General features: G+C 40.9%; 1 protein-coding gene across 7 annotated transcripts in view; it reads right to left on the minus strand.

Moving 5' to 3' along the window:
- Positions 1 to 6,156: 6,156 nt before the first annotated feature.
- The window catches only part of SLC4A10 (solute carrier family 4 member 10), a 284,739-nt gene continuing 271,131 nt past the window's right edge, over positions 6,157 to 19,764 (minus strand). For 5 of the 7 annotated variants that reach the window (XM_077883538.1, XM_077883542.1, XM_077883537.1 and 2 more), the window contains 3 exons: positions 16,601 to 16,668; positions 14,017 to 14,133; positions 6,157 to 8,294 (listed from right to left, as the gene is read on the minus strand). In XM_077883538.1, the coding sequence (XP_077739664.1) occupies positions 8,228 to 8,294; positions 14,017 to 14,133; positions 16,601 to 16,668 (252 nt within the window). In that variant the 3' untranslated portion in view covers positions 6,157 to 8,227. Of the gene's footprint in view, positions 8,295 to 13,162; positions 13,202 to 14,016; positions 14,134 to 16,600; positions 16,669 to 19,764 lie in introns of all 7 variants that reach the window. The other 2 variants (XM_077883540.1, XM_077883539.1) reach the window with 2 other exon arrangements.

Below are 19,764 nucleotides of genomic sequence, written 5' to 3' on the forward strand. Positions count from 1 at the left end.
GGTAATGCGTTTTTTGTCTTGAATGAGACCTAAACCACATTGGCATATGGACACGCTTATCCAGAAAGGCTCTTGTTTATTTTGCTTGTTATCCCAGTCTGCCTTGTAAACATGGAGAGAGTTCAGTTTTTGTAAAAAAAAAAAAAAAAAAAGATACATAAAAATGTGTTAAATTAAGCAGTTCCTAGGGCTTTTATGTAATACATATACAATTTGCTACCACACACATATATAGCTTTTGAAAAACCCAGGTAACTTTTATTTTTTTATGTAATATAAAATTTATTATTTTATTCCAGGAAGCTATGATGGGGCGATGGGGCTCATGTTATAAGAACAAATAACATCAATAATATCATCTCAGTTAAGAAAAAAAAAGTTACTTAAGTGTTTGACTATTTTTGGCTGACATATCTATATTAATGAAAGCATAGATTTCAGATGCTGAATTTAGTCTAGCAGATAACTGAGGAAACATGATTTTTTTTTTGTTCAGTTTGCAAAATGGCCTCATTTTTTTTAATTGGTTTTATGAACTCAAACTTAGCTTCAGACCATTTGCTGGAAAAAGTTATCTAAGAGTGATAAGCTCCAGCACAAAAATCTAAAAATAGAAGAAATGGAAAAAAATCTATCAATTCAACATAAGACTAGTGAGTCACACATGGGAATGGACAGAGGGTTGTGAAATTCAGCTTCAGTTGTACTTTGGGAACGTGCCATTGAGTAGCTTCACCCGACGCCCCAAATCCGACTCATCCATTAGAGCCATACATTGACCTTCAAACCTGGAGGGCTCTTGTCATAATTCTATTTCTTAATAGAGTTCAATCATCTTGAGTAACTGGACCAATCTTTGCAGAGTTCTATATCCAGAAACAGTAGTCATAGATCATGTGGACACGTTCTGGACTGAATTAATAGTCGTAAGAGCAAATTTAATAGAAATTCTTCTTTTATTGTAATTGAAACCAGACATTGAGGCAGCCCCGATGGCCCAGCAGTTTGGCTCCACCTTCAGCCCAGGGTGTGATCCTGGGGATCCGGGATCAAGTCCCATGTCAGGGTCCCTGCAAGGAGCCTGCTTCTCCCTCTGCCTGTGTCTCTGCCTCTCTCTCTGTCTCTCTGTCTCTCTCTCTCTCTGTGTGTCTTGAATAAATAAAATCTTAAAAAAAAGAAACTAGACATTGTACAATATAAGATGCCATACAGATATTAAGACCATTTGGCAATATCAGATACTACACAATACCAGATATTTTACAGATATCAATAAGCCCACTCTACGATAGGAGATATTGTACAATATCAGATACTGCACAGATATTAAGACCATCGTATATAATATCTGATATTGTATAACTATTGTACAATAGTTTTGATAAAACTATACCATTCATTGTTCCTTTAGTTTCTGAACATGTTATTTTCTCTGGAAACCAGAGGTAGAAAAAAAGTCCTAGCACATATTTTTCACATAATGAGGGTTACAAATGGTAATAATGTGATTGAAGTTAGATTTCATTCAACCCTCACAGGACAAGTTTTTCTCTCCAGTAAGGTTTTAAATTGGCTGATTGGAAAAGGTAAAGAAGTTGACAACTTAGAGATAAACTTAATCTGAGTCTAAGCTGGAAACACGCAGGAACTAATCATAGCACTAAGAGGTGCAGACTGGCCTGCCATTGAGAGTTGCAGCCTCAGCAGGCACACGGACTCTCAGCAGACACCACCTGATGGAGCGCGCCAGCACCCGGGGGGCACACACACCAAGGGAAGGAGCAGGGTTCACATTTCTTCTATGGATACAAAGTTGAAGTTTTGCTCAAGATTTTTAGGAAATCACTTGAAAATTTATTTTTAGACCTTTTTTTATTGGGAGTCTTGCTAAAAATGATTATATACCTCCATGTTTTCTTAACTAGAAGGCACAGAACATAATTCAGTGCATCCTTAATGACTCAAAGCCACCAACATAAAGATTAATTATCACACTAGGCTATGTGTCATTCTGGGTATTTTGCTTTTTTTTTTTTCCTTTAAGATTACATTCATCTGTTTGACAGCACAAGCAAGGGGAATGGCAGGGAGAGGGAGAAGCAGCTCCCCCAACCCCACCCCGAGCAGGGAGGCAAACGTAGGACTTGATCCTAGGACCCTGAGATCATGACCTGAGCTGAAGGCAGAGGCTTAACCAACTGAGCCACCCAGGTGCTGGGTATTTTCTTTCTTATTCACAGGTGGTCACTGAAGCTACCGGTTGTACTATTTGTAGCATTTGCTGCTTTTGTTCTAAGCTGACGTGAGAATTCCAATTTATAAAACTACTAGATTTGTACAATATTTAAGATTCAGTAAGTTCTAACTGAAAAACATACCAAAACACAAGGATGGCTTTTTTCATAATGTAAGAGAATTTTGGTCTGCCAACTTTGTGACAGTTCTTTCAGCAGTGTCCAAGAACCTTTTTACATACATCCTGAATGATCTGGAGCGTGTCTCCAGGATGTCTAAGGGATCTAGGTGATTGAGAATGAAAGATGAATGTGAATAACAAAGCATAACATCACTGCCCATCAGAAAAGCCCAGAGCATGGTATTATTAATAAGACCAATGTCATGCTCAGTAGAAACTTCTCTTTCTGCATGTTGCCCTCTGTGACAATATTAACAAACTTGAGAATTTGAATTAATAAAAAGGTCATTTCCTTACTGCTAAAGCGAGAGGGATATCTTTTCTGGTGTTACAGACTTTAAATTTCCACCAACTCAATTAATGTTTTTATTCTTCACAATCTTTCATCTGAACAATTCGCCCCAAGTTTGTCAGATTATTTACAACACATATTTGATGAGAAGAGTGACCCACCAAATAACCAAAACCCTGATGATTTCATGAAGCTTCTTCCATCCAAGGTCATGATACTTGTGACTCGTAAGCAAAATATTTCACTGGCTATGTCTGATGTCCAATGTTGATCACAGAAACATGAGTCACAAAGTAACATGCTCGGAAGAAATATTACTCATCTTAACCTGATTCTGGTTGCGTGACCCAGAATGAGTACCCTGCCAGGGGGGAAGCAGGTCACACCTCGCCTCCTGTTGGAGACTCAGTGCGCTGCAGCCTAGATAAGGTGCACGTGGGTTAGAAACTCAGCATCGCCACTCATGGTGAGAAACATTTTAAAGAACATTGCTGAGCCTCTTTGAGCCCCAGTTTCTTAATTTGAAAAAAGTACAAAAACACCTACTTCACCGAATTGTGTCATCGCTATGAAGATTTGTGTATCTAGTCTGCCGGCATTATATCCATGCCCTGCACCTTCCTCCCTCCCTCCACCTCCCCCATTCACAGCTATTTAGCTTTTTATCCTGGTTTGATGACTCCACTGATGACTCTATAGCTTACACAGGTCCCCACCTTAGGTGCCCGTGTCTACCTACAGGGTAGCCCATGAAGGTGCTCAATAAGCATTTGCTTTTGTTTCCATACTGCGTTTGTTTCCATCTTTAATCCTTCTTAATAACCTGAGAAGCAGCATCTTGTATATTTTACTTAGGGTTCTGTCCACAGCCTTTCCCAGCTGGATAAAGAGCCAGTCCCAGACCTAGACTCTAGAGAGTTATAAAGAAGGGATAAAACTCTATTCTTAGCTTTAAGAAGCTTATAAACAAATGAAAGAAGTAAGTCACATGGCAGAAATCTTTACACACATCAAAAGGCGAGAGTACCTAGACATAAAGCTAAGTCTATGATAAGAACGATGGGACGAGTGGAGTGAAAAGGTGGATGAAGGAAGGTGGTTTCTGGATCCATATGAGCTGCCATTGGCTGAATTTTGTACTACACTTAGATTTCTTTAATAGTCTCAAGATTACTGTTGATAACCATGCTTTTGGAACTTTTTTTTTTTCAAATACAACCCAAAACATCATATATATACGTATATACCTATATATATATGATATTTATCTCCAGATATAGATCTTATTCTATATGAAATAATTTATAATAAAGCTGTTGTGTCTGGAGTTACTTAAGTACCTAAGGTTTAAGCCTATTTGGTTTCAATCATAATAAAAGTTTATAGATCACTCACAGAGAGTTTGGTTTGAGCCTCAGAGTCGTCCTGGGTGCAGGATCCCTAAGGAAATAATCCCACGTTTTTTTCCCCACTATATTCTCCACTGTGCTGCTAGACTAATCTTGCCAAAAATTCATGCCTTTCCATTGCTCAAAACTTTTAATGGATAAAGTTCGAATATCCTACTATAGAATTTAACATCATTTATAATGTGGTCTACTCGTAGTTCTACCTTTTCTTACAGGTCTTCACTACCCTCCTAACACTCCACCACCCTGGGCTGTTTGCTTGGTTCCAAATATGCCATACATCAAATATGTCAGGATTCAGTTACACCATACATCTTTACTTTTTTATTTCATTTTTATTTCAATACTGGCATGTGTTTGAGAATCTCTGCAGCTCTTGGAGTAGGTTTCCTTCCCATTTCCATCCTAATTCATATGCTACCTCTTATATAACATTTTCCTCAAACTCTACCCTAGTCAAAGATCCATCTTTGAGTTATTCATTGCTTTCCTTATACAGCCAACTCAGTACATATCACATTGTCTTATAGCTATGTGTCTACTGAGCCCTTAAAAGCAAGGACCACAGTTCTATTTTCAAAGTTCCAGCTCGAAAAGTGGTGGCCAATACACCAATAGAAACTGACACAGATGGGCAGCCCTGGGTGGCTCAGCGGTTTAGCGCCGCCTTCAGCCCAGGGCCTGATCCTGGAGTCCTGGGATCGAGTCCCACATAGGGCTCCCTGCATGGGGCCTGCTTCTCCCTCTGCCTGTGTCTCGCATGAATGAATAAATAAAAATCTTAAAAAAAAGAAAGAAAGAAACTGACACGGAGTGACAGTTGTATCAGTGAACTGCAGGTTTCTGAGGAAAAACCCAAAGAGATCTGGAAAATAAAGTGTTACTAGTAACCCTTTAATATTGGGCTTCTTCAAAGGTACTGATTGCGAACAGCCTTTTCAAATATATATTTAGAGAACCACCATATCCAAATGACTCTCATTTCATTTTTTTTTCTAAATTTATTTATGCATGAGAGGCACAGGTAGAGAGAGAAGCAGGCTCCCTGCGGGGGAGGGAGGGAGCCTGATGTGGGACTCAATCCCGGGACCCCAGGATCACACCCTGAGGTGAAGGCAGATGCTCAGCCGCTGAGCCACCCAGGCATCCCATCTCATTTCATTTGAATGAATGAATATACAAGATACTTATTATAACGTTTGGGTAGCAATTTTGAAACCATGGTAAAATAGTCAAGTGACCAGGAGTGAACAGTTAAACAGGAACAGAGTGGGTCAGTGCAGACAGAAAAAAAAAAAATCATAATAATGAGCATACTTTTAAGATTCAAGACAAATCCTAAAAGATTTAGGTAGAGTGTTGAAATATGGGTTGCTTGTGAATTATTGGTGAAGAGTTTCTATTAAGCTATGGATTTAAACTACACCAAGGAGATATTCAGGTTATATTCAGGAAAAAACTTCCCAATATCAAAGGCTGTTAAATGGTAGCAATTATAAAGTAAACTCACAAGTCAAAAGAAAAATCTAACCCTTACATTAGAGTTCTGAATGTAATTACCTCCAAACACACTGCCAGATGGCTACACAAGAATGATGGTCCCATCTGACCCACTGTAACGAGCAGGGAGGAGAGAGATTTTAGGAAATGCTTTTCCCATGGTGTGTGTGTGTGTGGTGGTGGGGGTGGTGGTGCTGGAAACAGAAGTCTAAGGTAAGGGGTTCTACTTATGGGAAATCCTACTAACGAACTTGGAAGATTTGACTAGTCTTGGGAGCAATGCTATTTGCACTCAAGTCACTGCTTTTTGGAAAAATGAAGAGACATATCCTACGATAGCTCTCATAATATTCTTTTCATAAAGTCCAAATTGTCAGAATACTCTTGAAGTGTTTCTGTCACCAAATTTTCTTAACGGGGGGGGGGGTTTAAATTTGAATACTATGTTCAGTCAAAATGTTCTACATTGATCTACTGAGCAACACTAAGGAGAAAAAAGACAAGACACTTTGCATCACAATTTAAAATGTGCAAGGAAATTAATTAGGATAAATATTTATTTCCACATAACATTTCTTAGTTGTGAAAAACACAATATCCTAGTCACATTTACACATTACTTGAACTTTGCAATAAATTACATTCAAGATATTCAGTAATTTTGACCAGGAATCTGAAATTAGGAGGAAATATATAACACTACATTTTTTTCTTATATTTTATATGATTTCAAAATATTAGGATTAACATAGAGATAGCATTAAAATTCACACAAGAACAAAATGACTATAAAAATACTCAGAAATACAGAATTTCATTGGGTATGATTGCTTATTCAAATAAGTGATCATGTGAAGGTTTTAATTCACCATGATCATTTGTAACAGAACAGTTTTTAATATATTAAAACACTAGGAGGCTGCTTTGGGGACTAACTGGCATGTACAGCTAGTCTAAATCATAAAACAATGGGAATGTTTACAATGTAGTATCTGTATTATAAAACACACAAAGGTAACACACTTGGAATGGAAAGTTTTTGTAATTTTCCTTGGCATTTATAAACACAGGCTGTATTAGCTGCAAATTATTCTTATATTTTTTTAGGTTTACATTCCATAAAAGAAGTGGCTCCTTAAAAGACTGAGGGGAATTTTCAGAAATATCAAAATGTTTAATCTGATGGAGGCTTTGTTGGGGTTTTCTATTTCCCTCATAAGCTTGATCACAAGAGGATTTTTTTTTTTTTTTACTTTTCATGTACACTTATGTACAGAATATGTAATTAATAGCTTGGAAAAGCCGCAGAGCTCTGAATTATTGTAAAATTGGACACTGCAGATTATAAGATTGATGATCACTGGTCCTTCTTAGGAAATAAGAGTATTACAAGATTTCATCTTTATTAACTTCACATTATCTAAAATGGAATGAAATACCGTATTTTTAGTAATGTTCAAAAACTCTTAACTTTCCTTCCTCTTGTGAAAGCTTAGTAAAAATGCATTCTTTCATATGGACTGAAATATCTACAGAACCTTCTCAAACAGAATCTGAAATATTCATTTAAAAGATTATTTTTCTGCAACATGCATTCAATTAAAAAGTGGAAAAGAGCTTTGCAGAAGAAAAAAATATAGTTGGAGACCTGTCAGCCTAACATTAGAACATGATTCAGAAGCAGCATTAAGCAGTACGTGACCTTTAGCAGCAGAATAACTATACAGGAGTGAAATTCCATGTACAAGGACTCACCACGTGGCCTTCCATGAGTATGTATATGATAGGTTTATTTGGAAAACATTTGTTTTTAATGGGAGAGAAATTTAACGGCATATTTCTGATAAAGGTTTATATTCAAAATCTCACAAAACTTACAAAGTTTTCCTGAAGCATTTCATAACAAGCCTAGTATTTGGTGGTGTAATCACAACTTGAATTGTTAAGCAAACACTACTTGACTCTGGTTAGTTTCTGATTCTTTTAAACAAATTGTTTAAACCTTATGTAAAAGGTTTCTACATATGTTTTCAAATGACTTTAAGTTTTAGTCACATATAAACTCTTAAGTATTAAATGTATCATAATAAATCAAGGAAATGCACAAATACAATTATTAAAAAATGCTTCCAAACTAACCTTTTTGATTTGGGTTTTTTGTTGGTTTTTTTTTTTTTTTTTTTGAAATAAGTCACTAATGCTAAGCTATAAAAAATAAAAAGCAGTTAAGACTACCTTTCAAAATTCTTCCGAATGAAATGACCAGGTAGCTTCAGGTCACTAAAGTAGGAAAATACAAACTAGGTAAATAGGACATCTCTTTAAGAAAGCTATTGCTCTCATCGAACTAACGATGAGAATCCAGTGTTTACAAATGTCTAACGTACAGCAAGGAGCACAGAGATTTTTGCATCAGCTACTGTATATGCTCACAAGGGCGTCTCACTGTTCAGAAGTTTAAACACAGAAATGAAACAAGGATCGCACTACTTACAGTATGAAGGTGGATTTGGGATGAGAGACAGAATTTACAATACATGATCAAAGCAGTTTTATTAATAATTGTGGCACTCTTCTCATATATATGTAAAAAATAAATTGAAGATCAAGTCATAGACAAGTCTCCCTGTCAACACCTTTCCCTGAGTCAGCTTTCTTCTCTTTTCGGCTTTCGATGCTACAGGGGGGGAAACAAAAGGAGAAATGGATTATTGCCATCCCGCACGGCTCCTGTGAGATCTGCTTGCCCTGACTCAAAACCCGTCAACCCGACGCACCCCCGGCCCTTAGCATCGCTGCTCTTTCACGCTGCGAAGCGTAGACAGGCGGCGACAATTCAGACCCCCTGCCCTCCTCCGCGAGGTAGAGGCCAGGAACCGCAGGAAGGGGGGAGATGCCAAGAAGTGGGAGCGCGAACCCAGACAAGACATCGTAAGACCGTTCCAAGGCATGCAGGCTGGAGGCAAGCTCGCGCGGTCAGCGTCCACCCCCCCGCCCAGGGCGACCGGCACGGCCCCGCGTCTACACCGGCTGCCCCACCCTCAGGCACGGCCCCGCGTCTACACTGGCTGCCCCACCCTCGGGCACGGCCCCTGCGTCTACACTGGCTGCCCCACCCTCGGGCACGGCCCCCGCGTCTACACTGGCTGCCCTACCCTCGGGCACGGCCCCCGCGTCTACACTGGCTGCCCCACCCTCGGGCACGGCCCCGCGTCTACACTGGCTGCCCCACCCTCGGGCACGGCCCCCGCGTCTACACTGGCTGCCCCACCCTCGGGCACGGCCCCCGCGTCTACACTGGCTGCCCTACCCTCGGGCACGGCCCCCGCGTCTACACTGGCTGCCCCACCCTCGGGCACCGCCCCCGCGTCTACACCGGCGGAGCCACAGCAGGTGTTTGGGGGCCGCCTTCAGAGGCCGGGTCTGGTCTTGGGGGGCGCGGCGGGGTGTTCGTCAGGACGGTGCTCCCCCCACCCCCCCGGGCAGTCCTCCCGGTGCCCCGAGCTCCGCCCCGCTGGCTTGAGCCCTGGGCGAGAGGCGACAAGACGCCGCCGGTCTACACCTCTCTTCCTTCTCCCGGGAGCACCTTCCCTGCTTTTCTGCTCCAGGTTTCCTGGAACATTCCAGTGCCGAGCTCGGGGGCGGGCAGCTCCGCCCCCCCTCCCCCCCCCGGTCCCTCCCTGTCACCCGCGGGGCCCCGAGCTGGGCAGGCTGCGCCCCGGCGCCGGGACTGGGTGCCCCCGCCCCCCCCCACCGCGCCAAACCCTTGCTGCGGGGAAGCCGTGGTGCGGGGACTCTGCCCAAAGGCGTCGAGCGACGGTTCACACCTCCTTCCCCCTGCGGCCTCCTTTTCTTCGTGGTCAGCGACGTGCCACATTCTCCGAGTGTGCTTTTGGAATGGTCCCCCCCGGCCCGCCCGTTCAGGTGAGCAACAGGCCTTCTTGGGCTGCTACCCCCCCCCCCCGTCAGGCAAGCAACAGGCCTTCTGGGCTGCTACCCCCCCCTTCAGGTGAGCAACAGGCCTTCTGGGCACCCACGCCCCCCTTCAGGTGAGCAACAGGCCTTCCAGGCTCTTACCCTCTCCCCGCCCCCTTCAGGTGAGCAGCAGGCCTTCTGGGCTGTCCCCCCCTCCGGAGCCCCCCCTGGGGCCGCAGGTGAGCAGCGCCCCCCCCCCCCACCCGCCAGCGCCGGGACAGCGCGCCCAGGACCGTGCGGGGCCTGGACTCTGCTCTTAACCCCTCCCTCGGCAAGACGCACCGTCTCCTACTGTAAGTGCCTTTCACGTGACAAGTGCCCACTGCCCTACTTTCCCAGGTGACGGCTCCTGGGCTTCCCGGGCCTGCCCCGTGCGGAGGTCACCGCGCCCCGCGGGACCTGGGCCCAGTTACCGAACCCCTCGGGGACTCGGCGTCCTCATCTGGCAGTTACTTTGGGACTCTTGGGTCCCTACATTCTCTCGGGGCTCGAACGCGGCATTCGGGGGCCGCTGATCTCCGTCACCAGCAAGACGCAGCGGCCGGTCCCCGCCGGGTCGCCGACGGCAGGGGCGAGGCTCACGGGCCCCTGTGCGCACAGGCGCAGTTCCCGGGGCGCCGCGCTCCGCCCCGAAACCTGGTTACCGACCAGCACGCGGCAAGGGCACCGGTAGCGACCGGGCGGTGGAAAAGCCACATTCAGAAGGTTGGCCCAATTCACAGGACTGGTTCTTCCCGGTGCCCTGCTTTGGTCATACTGATTGTTTGGTTACAAAACCATAACCAAGCAAGTGACCGGAGGCGTCTCCCCCTTCTTTAAAAACCGGTGGTTGGGGTATCAGATGAGATTTCAACCCACTATGAAGCATTTTATCACCAGCTCAAGATTTCTATGAAAAATATTATCGACTGAACCTATCTTCTTACTATTACTCTCTCTATTCCGTGTTTCGGTCATTTTTCAAGACTCCAATCAATTCGAAACTTGCATTGTAATCAATATATTACTTACATTTATTAAATATGTATCATATCTATGATATGCTATTGCAATAGGCATACGTTACACATCTATCATATAGCAGGTCCTCTACAAAGACCAGGGGACACGAGACAGAGGAGACATTGCCCTGCCTTTGAAGAGTTACAGTATAAAATATAAGGAAATAGTATTTCAGAAGAGAGCAGAATGTGATTTCCTACCTTCATGCTGCCAAGCGATCTATGAAAACTGTTATATTTCAATCACACCAAAATAGTTGTTATGAACAACATTTACCAAGCGGTCATGAGAGGGCACAGGCCTAGGAAATCAGAGCAAAGGAGAACCCAGGATATAAGAAGGTGGTGGGAGTGGGTGGCCAGAGGAGAGCAGAGAAGGTGATCTCAGAGCCTTGCCTCTGCCACCAGCGCAAAACCAAGTGCTGTTTTTTGGGGTTTGTTTGTTTGTTTGTTTGTTTTTTCCAGTGTTGCCAGCTACCTTCCCAAGAAATGTCAATCTTGGGTGTCAGTTTTATATAAGACATAGCAGTTGCTCACCTATTCTGATGCAGTATGGTTTTTAATGAGACCTATTTCTGCCAAGCCAATTCAATAAGCCACAGAGGAGACTGTCACATGACTGCACTGTTGAACAAGGATCAGATTAGACATCTTACAGATGTGGTCAAATTTGCAATTAGTTCTTAGATCCTTCTTTCAGTCAGCCTGGATAAAATACTATTAACAATGAAAAAGTGAGAGAAATGATGGAGAAAATACAACTGCTATTCTAAACTCCACTAAGGAAAAATATCTGGGCTTCTCTGATACTCTGATAGGCATGCAGGACCAACTGCAAGGGATAGGATGGAGAACAAGTTGGCGGAGGCGGGGGGGTAGGGGGTGGTGTCACAAACTGCAAGGAAGCCAGCTTAGGTCTCAAGAGATAACAGACCCTGGTAACCTGGTCTTTAGGTTTTTGTTTTGTTTGTCAACTGATACTCTAGCAGACATAACATTTTTAGAGTTCCTGGTCATCACCATTCAATGCCTTCAACAGACACATCGTGAGAAGGCAATGGCTTTGGGAGGGCATTGTCATTAGGGTTGGGGGTTTGGGGATTTCTGGAAGCCACACTGTTTCTGCCACTTTCCACTGTTATGGAGACGACATTAACCATGAACCAAGAAATATTTTCACAAGGAAATCTACCGATTTTTATCACATCTAAGGGTAAACGTCCATTCACAATAGCTGGAATCTTTTGTTAGTGGTAGGTAACATGTTCAAAGAGTTAAGAAGCAAGCGGTTATATCAAAATATAAAGGATGGTCCTAATTAAAATTGGACCTGCTTAAAGCATTTTACATTGTTTTAAAACAGTGAGGTTTTCCTGATGAAAAGCATCACTTGACTTTACTATTTACTTTAAGGAGTACCTAAAATACCATGACATAAAATTTTTTGCTTGAACCAAAGGAAAAGAGAGAAAGTGTTCATACTCTGGATCCATTTAGTGCAGGAAGAAAAGTAATCTGTAAGTTCAGTTGTCTCAAATTTTCCACATATTCCCATGGCTGGCATTTGATTGTGAGCTCATAAACTTGGAGTTCCCATTTAAAAAATCAGAGAAATGCCAAATTTTTAACGTGAGTCCACAAGCACATACTTCAATGGGTTTGAGAAATTACCCTTCTCATAACTTATTTTCTTCCAAGGCTCCTACCCAAACAGAATTAATGTGAGGATGACTCTATCAGACTATAGCAGGGATCTTTGGGAAATGAAGATAAAGCATGTTTCAGAATAAAATATTACTTCTGCTTGAGCCAAGCAAAGAAATACATGAGGATTTTAAAGCCCTGTTACAGACAGAAAACATCAATTAAAAGTCTTTGAGGGAGCCTACTGAGTAACTTATATTAACCTCTAGTATGTGAGAGGTAGTTGTCAGAGAGAGAGAAAGAGAGAGAGGGAGGGAGGGAGGGAGAGAGATACAAAGACAGAGAGAGAGATGACTAATCTCCAGCTTTCTGGGATGAAGACTGCACATCACTGTTGGTCTTTTGGGGTTAGAGATGACACCGAAGCAGCATGCCATTTTGGGGTGACAAAAACCAGCAACAAGAGATATTCTGTAAGCCTCATGTAGCATCTTTTCTGAGCCCATGTTTCCAAATATTTCTCATGAAGCCAGATAAAGCTTACAGGTTTGGAAGCATGTAGTGCATAAATGGAAGCTCCCAGCTTTGCAATTTCTTAATTGAAAGGAAAAATTTTCTTTTTCCCAATATAAACATTTGATGTCATTACTAACATAGTTCTATGAGATTTGTTGATTTACATATGATGTATTTATATAAGTCATGTGGGGGAAAAAAACGTTCACTCAAGCTTCAACCTTCTTAAAGAGCTGAGTAGTTATAGGAACACCATAAACAGTCTGATGCTGGATCTAAGCCCAAGACTCTCCATGACTTTTGCCTCCCCAAAACTCACACAGAGAACATAGCTGACCAGGTTTCTAGAAGACACCATTTAACATAAGGGAATACAACCAAGGAATAGGTTTGAGGGAGAGGGTCTTACCTTTGGGGAATCAGCTTCTAGAGTGATTAGGAAGGGGAGCTTATGACAAAAATGTAATATAAAAATTAAGTAGAAAAAGTTAATTTAAAGTCATGAAAATAAAGGAACTTAATAATTAAACACTGTCCCAAATCCCTCAATCACTCTTTAATAAGAAGAGCTATAAGCATAACATAGAGATTTTTCTTCAAGTCAGCATCTAAGAAGACTGGATAGTTTGAACTCTTATTTATAAATTCTGGAAAATTCAATGGAAATCCTGTGATGACTTTATATTTAAGGACACACTCTTCCCCCAGCATGCATTTAAAACTTAGCATCTACAACTGTAGGAGTTGTTTGTAATGTTTGCATGCAGAGAAATAAGAATGCATAGAACTTTCTGGAGTTGAAAGTTTCAGAATAAGGAAGTTAGGGAAGATTTTCAGGGGGTTGGAATAGGGGCCTGGAAATATACTAAATACAAAGTCACCACTGCATGTGCATATGACGTTTCAGAAAGGATAATGGGGGAGTGCAAAATGTGGTCAGACACCTAAGAGGGTCCTGGGAAGTGGGCGATGAGGAAATATAATGACCTCTTACTGCAAAAGAGTGGACCAAATGAATATCCAAAAATGCCATGCATTGGGACTCATTTATAGCACTATTTCTCCCCACTGTCAGAGTTCTGGAGTGAGCTTTTATTTTGAAAGGGAGATGTTGAAAAACCAACAAATGTGTTGATCACAATTTCCACCTACTTTTAAAAAGAACTTTCTGAGCTATATAGACCTAAATTCAATGGATATCAATACTATTCTCTCACTAATGACGGGGGTCAGTACAAATTCACATTATTTTGGAATTCAAACCTTTTAGAAGGAAAGCTTGACTCCTTATCTTTTGAGTTATCGGCAGTCATCAGAAGGTTCCTCCACAAGGCAGTCTTTGACATTTCATCAGAAATATTGATCACAGATGGATCATCTCTAGATAGTTTACCCAAAATGAAATTAAAAGATTAAATAAGTAACTGCAGTTGTCTAGAGATAGATACTAAATATAGGACAGTCTTGTGCCTTTGTATAGTATTTTTGATAGTTTAAAAATTAGGAGCATTCTCACAGTTACTTTTAAAAATCTATAAAAAATCAAAGATTCTAGTTCTATAGAAACTGATTTTGGCTACAGTTTCCTAATTTATTTCAAATTACAGAGATAAGGTTCTGCGTGTTCACTGCTTAGCCTCCTGTCCTAACATTCGTAGCACAGCAGATCAACTTCAGGCTTCTGCTCACACTCTACAAGGGCTCTCACTAGCTCAGAAAAAAACCTGGTGGATGGAGCACAGGCTCTGTCCTCGCCCTCACCCTCCAACTATATCTCCTGCCATTACACCCCTGCTCCATCCTCTCCAGCCACAATGCAACGGGCTCCTGACTGTTCTGGAACACTCCAGGCTTGCTACTGCCTCAGGGCCTTTTACTTGCTCTTTCTTCTGCCCAGAATGCTCCTTTACATGGTACCACTCTTTCCCTCCTTTGTTTAAATGTCACTTACTCAGAGAGCCCTTTGCTGACTACTCTATTTAAAGTTTCTATTTCCATCCCCTCAGAACACCCTTATCCTTTTTTGCTTTTTGTTTTCATTGCACTTTTCACCATCTAAAGTACTGTGCTATATTACTTGTTCATTTGTTTATTTTCTGCCTACTCGAATATAAGCTTTATGAGGACGAGGATTCTTGACCATTTGAGACTGCTCCCCCAAGACTCAAACAGAGCCTGATGCTTGGTACCCACTCGACAAATATTTGTTGGATAAATGAAGGCAGTCTGTGTTTGGCAGAAGTCTTTCCAAATGACTAGGGGAGCCTGCAATATCAGGATATGTACAATGCTGGGTGCTTTTCTTGCATTTTAAAATGGCACCAATTATAGGTGACATTCAGAACTCTCTAAAATATTCCCAGGGCTAGAAACACAACCAAATAGCAGCAGAGATAAATCATAGGCCAAGTCAAAGAAAGTTTCTAGTGAGAAAACAGCACTCTTCTTACTACACGTGGAAAAGATAGCCTGCTGTAAAAAAACAAAAAAAACAAAAAAAAACCAAAAACAACAAAAAAAAACATGTTCTAGCAAAATCCTAAGCCGACCTCATATGACCCTCATGAGTGGTTTTGTTCAGAGAGGGCAACAAATTAGACTTTTAAGAGGAACACCAAAGATCCGGAGCAAAACCTTGGGTCTCGTAGGCTTCCTCCCTTCCAGTCTAGACATGTGTTCCTCAAATCCGGCAGTTCTTACTGACTAAAAGCATGAGACCAACCAGCTTCCAAAACAATGTCATGTGAATACATGTTTTTCATGATATTATATGACAAAGAGTCTTGTGAGCAAAAGAGTAGAAAATGCTGGATTAAATAAAATTAAGTAAAAAAAAAAAAAAATACAGTGCCACTTAGGTTCTTTAGTATGCCAGTGTGCATTCTGAATCTCCAAACTGGAATGCTGTATGGAAATGCACCGAACCAAAAAATCTTTTCCAGACTGGTATCATATGAGACTAAGCTGCTACAAAATACACTTGGGAATATACTGACTGATTCAACGAAAGAATCAACAGGATTTTAAAACTTCAAATATTGCTTAAAAAAAGATAAAATGACTTCCCATGCTTACATGGTAGATAATTATATTTTTAAACCCTAGGGAATGTGATTTTACAGCAGACCCTGAAGATCTAGAAGATTTCAATTTTTTTGTCAACACTATGATAAAAGTATTCTCTCCTTTTTCCTGGCATGGCCTTAAACTACCATTAAGCACTTTGAGATAATATATATGTCTCATATGCATACATACAATTTTTGGCTAAACACTGTCTTTATTATAAAGACAAATAGGCCAAATAAAGTCTTTATTATAATGCTAGAGTTTGCATTCTTTTGCTATGTCTTTGTGCATAAAGAAGATTAGCATATTTTGGAGAGTTACACAAATATTTCCTAAAATGACTGGTACAACTAAGTCCTTCAACTCAGGAAATAGATCATCTCTCTGGAAGTGCCATATTTTAAGAGTAACCTCTCGGAATTCAAATATTTAGTGACTACCTGGCTAATTTATCCTGGTATTGAATCTTGACCTGTCTTTTAATTGCTACTTTTAGAGGATATGAAAGAGAGCTAACATTATAAAATATGAGAAGAAAAGACTACAAGCATGTTTTTGGCCCCCGACCCCGCCTTCATGGTAAGCTATTTAGCCATACTCACACAGTTATCATCAAAACTTAGTACTAGGACAGGATAATCTACCCCCCAACTTCAACTTTTTCTATTCTAATGCAGCTTCAACGAACCTTTGTAGGAATCCACATAGTATGCAATTCTTAAGTATATAACAACACATTCCATGACTCAAAGCGAGTGCTTTGACATGTATATCTTACCTATAGTGCCCTTCCAATGGGAGCTGTACCGTGCCCTCATCTTCCATAGCTAGCATACTTTGTTCTTCCTAGAAAGACAAATGTAAAATATATAAAGTGAACCTGATGAGTCTCCATTTTACATTAAAGAAGAAACACAGATTAATGTTTCACTATCTCATTAACCTCAGGACCTTCCACTTTGTTTGCATTTATTAATGCTAGCACAGGTCCTTTCAATAAAGCACCAGCTACTAAGAACATAAGTAATTAATGAGAGTCTCATACCACAAAGTAATTTAAATGCTAACAACAATCTCCTTCATGTCACTCAATGTAAAACATGGTTAATTTCCAAGCAGATTTTTTTTTTTAAATCTAAATTTTAAAAGGAAAAATGTATGGGCAATGTAATTGTTTTCATTGCTATAAAGTTTAAATTACAATCCCAGAATGCTCTGTTAGAAGGGACTGAGGGATATATTTAGAGCAGTGGTTCTCAAAATTTACATCAGAATCACCTAGAGGGCTTTAAAAAAATACAGATTGCTAGGCCCCACTTCCAGAGTCTGTTTCCTACGTCTGGCATAGGGTCCAGGAATTTACATTTCTAGTAAGTTTCCAGGTGATCCTGGTCTAAGGACTGCATTTGGAGAACTACTCTAGAGACTTTTTCTGAGACAGGAAAAGATACCTTCCAATATGGATCAAAACACAGGTGTGCTTTCCACTAGACACATTTTAGGCTTTTTGTTTTATGCCTCAGATTTCTTCTTATAATAACAATATCCTACCCTTCCCTAAAGGGTAGATATACTTCATATATTCATTTCTTGATATGTAACACTTTAAATTCGTATCTTTAGGAGAAAGATAATCTTATCCTACCACACTGAAATGTCCTGGTTTAATTTTCAGTAATGTTATCAACCTTTTTCCAGGCACCAAAAAAATTTTAGTTATCTATAGGTTATATAGCTCCTATGGAATGCATTTATTTTCAAATGGGTCAATTAGCAATTCCCAAGTTCAGGAAACTATTTAAGACCATTTACGAATGTTAGAATCATTAGTTCTAACTCCAGAAATGGAATTTTATTTACTTTTTTTGTTTGAGTACAGTTGACACCCCACGCTACAGTAGTTTCAGGTGTACACATTCAACATCTCTATATGTTATGCTATGCCCACAAGTGTAGCTACCATCTGTCACCATAGGACACTGTTACACTACCACTGACTATATTCCCTATGCTCTGCCTTTTATTCCATGACTTACTCATTTCATAACCAGGAGCCTGTATCTCCCACTTCCTTTCACTGATTTTGCCCATCCCCCCATACCTCTTCCCTCTGGCAACCATGTTTGTTCTCTACATTTATTGCTCTGGTTCTGCTTTTTCTTTGTTTATTCATTTGTTTGGTTTTTTTAGATTCCATGTATGAGTGAAATTATATGGCATCTGTCTTTCTTAGGCCAACATTTCACTTAGCATACTACCCTCTAGGCGCATCCATGTTGTTGCTAATGGCAAGATCTTATTCCTTTTTTATGGCTGCATGACAGCAGAAATGGAATTTTAAGTTAGAGATGAAGAGTTAGAGAAAAAAGAATGACCCTAGAGGGGTCATCCCTCTTCAGTAGCTTATCAGTAGCTTGGCTGATCTGAATCAGCTTCTAGAAATACATGACCTTTGGCTGATGTGATGTCATTTCTGGCAGGCAAGGCCATTCCTACTATCATCCTCAGTATGCAGCCCTTTGCCTCAAATTGCATCCTGCCTCTGAAGAGTCCTTGCCATATTTCTTGTTAAAGAGACAGTGGTTTCTTGAGCCTATTCAGCTAACCTATGAATATAAAATGTAATGTGGGGGCAGGTCTCATTTTCATTCTTGGAGTGCTCTCTGTGCTCATCCAACCTAGTGACCAAGGCAGGATCCCCTCTGCTGGGACCTTAACCATGCTGCATCCAGATATCTATGCCCAGTCTCTGCTGTGTAATAATGGAAAGGCCAGGGAACCACATGATTCCACTACTTCTCTGCTTTTAAGTTCCTGCCCTCCCCAACCATAAACCCTTTGTTACATTTATACTCTGTGGTACTAATGGCACATGTCTGTTCCTGCTTTACATTACAGAAATAAATCCCATTCTCTTTTTCTATTGTTCTTCAAGAATATTTTTATATCATCTGATATACTTTATTGTTTGTGTATGATTCCTATTTCTCTTGTCATTGGCAGTACTATTTATTAAAACTAATTCAAAACGAGTAGACAGTGTCATTGGTTTGAATTTACACGTTAGCATTTGAGCAGAGCTAATGTGCAGCCTGGAAATAAGGCATGCCTTGCAAATGGGTTAGTCACTATATATGGAGCATAATACATATGTCATATTAACTCATATGCACAACATTGAGGCCATGGATTGAGCATATGTATTCTTTCAGGTAAAAAAGTTTACTTTTTCTACAGAAAACATTACCTTAATACACGGAGGGACACAAGGAGAAAATATTTAGTGATTCCCAAATGCTGTTTAAGTAAAACCAATATACATACAAAATGCAATTCTTTTCTCGGTTGTCCACTGGAAGGTAAGCTTGGTATCTAGTATGTTTTCTGACCAACTTGGAATAAGATGTCAAGAAGGCATTAGAAAGGTTTAATAAAGAGTAAAGTTAAAAGAGAGAGAGACAGAGAGACAGAGAGAGAGAGAGAGAGAGAGAGACAACAGTGCCATGAGTACTTAGGTTACCTGGCTGCAGAAACCTAAGGCTGAAGATTCTATGTAACAGCAAAAAATTGGACCAAAGCTTTGGGAACAATTTTGTTTTTTCCTCAGATGATTTTCCACTTTTCTCTCAAATTGCTTTCAATAATTATTTTGCACTCTGTGGCTTGTTAGCATGTGTGGGCTTTATACTAGTCATAATTCTATCCAAACAAAAACTCATCACCTCTAAAGATAGCATTTCCAAGCCATGCTTATCTGAAGAGAAGGGTGGCATAGCAGCCGCTGCCTTCAGTGCCAGAAGGAAGCTGGGTGGGCCCCAGAGCTCAGGGATGGAGGGCCGGCTGCATCCCAGGCAGCACTGTGAGGAAGCCAAAAATCTGAGACTTTCTGGGGAGGAACAGTCAAATCAGGCATTGGCCGTCACGACAATGACAACCTAGTTT

The sequence above is a fragment of the Canis aureus genome, chromosome 34, assembly GCF_053574225.1.
Source record: "Canis aureus isolate CA01 chromosome 34, VMU_Caureus_v.1.0, whole genome shotgun sequence".
Classification (NCBI taxonomy): domain Eukaryota; kingdom Metazoa; phylum Chordata; class Mammalia; order Carnivora; family Canidae; genus Canis; species Canis aureus.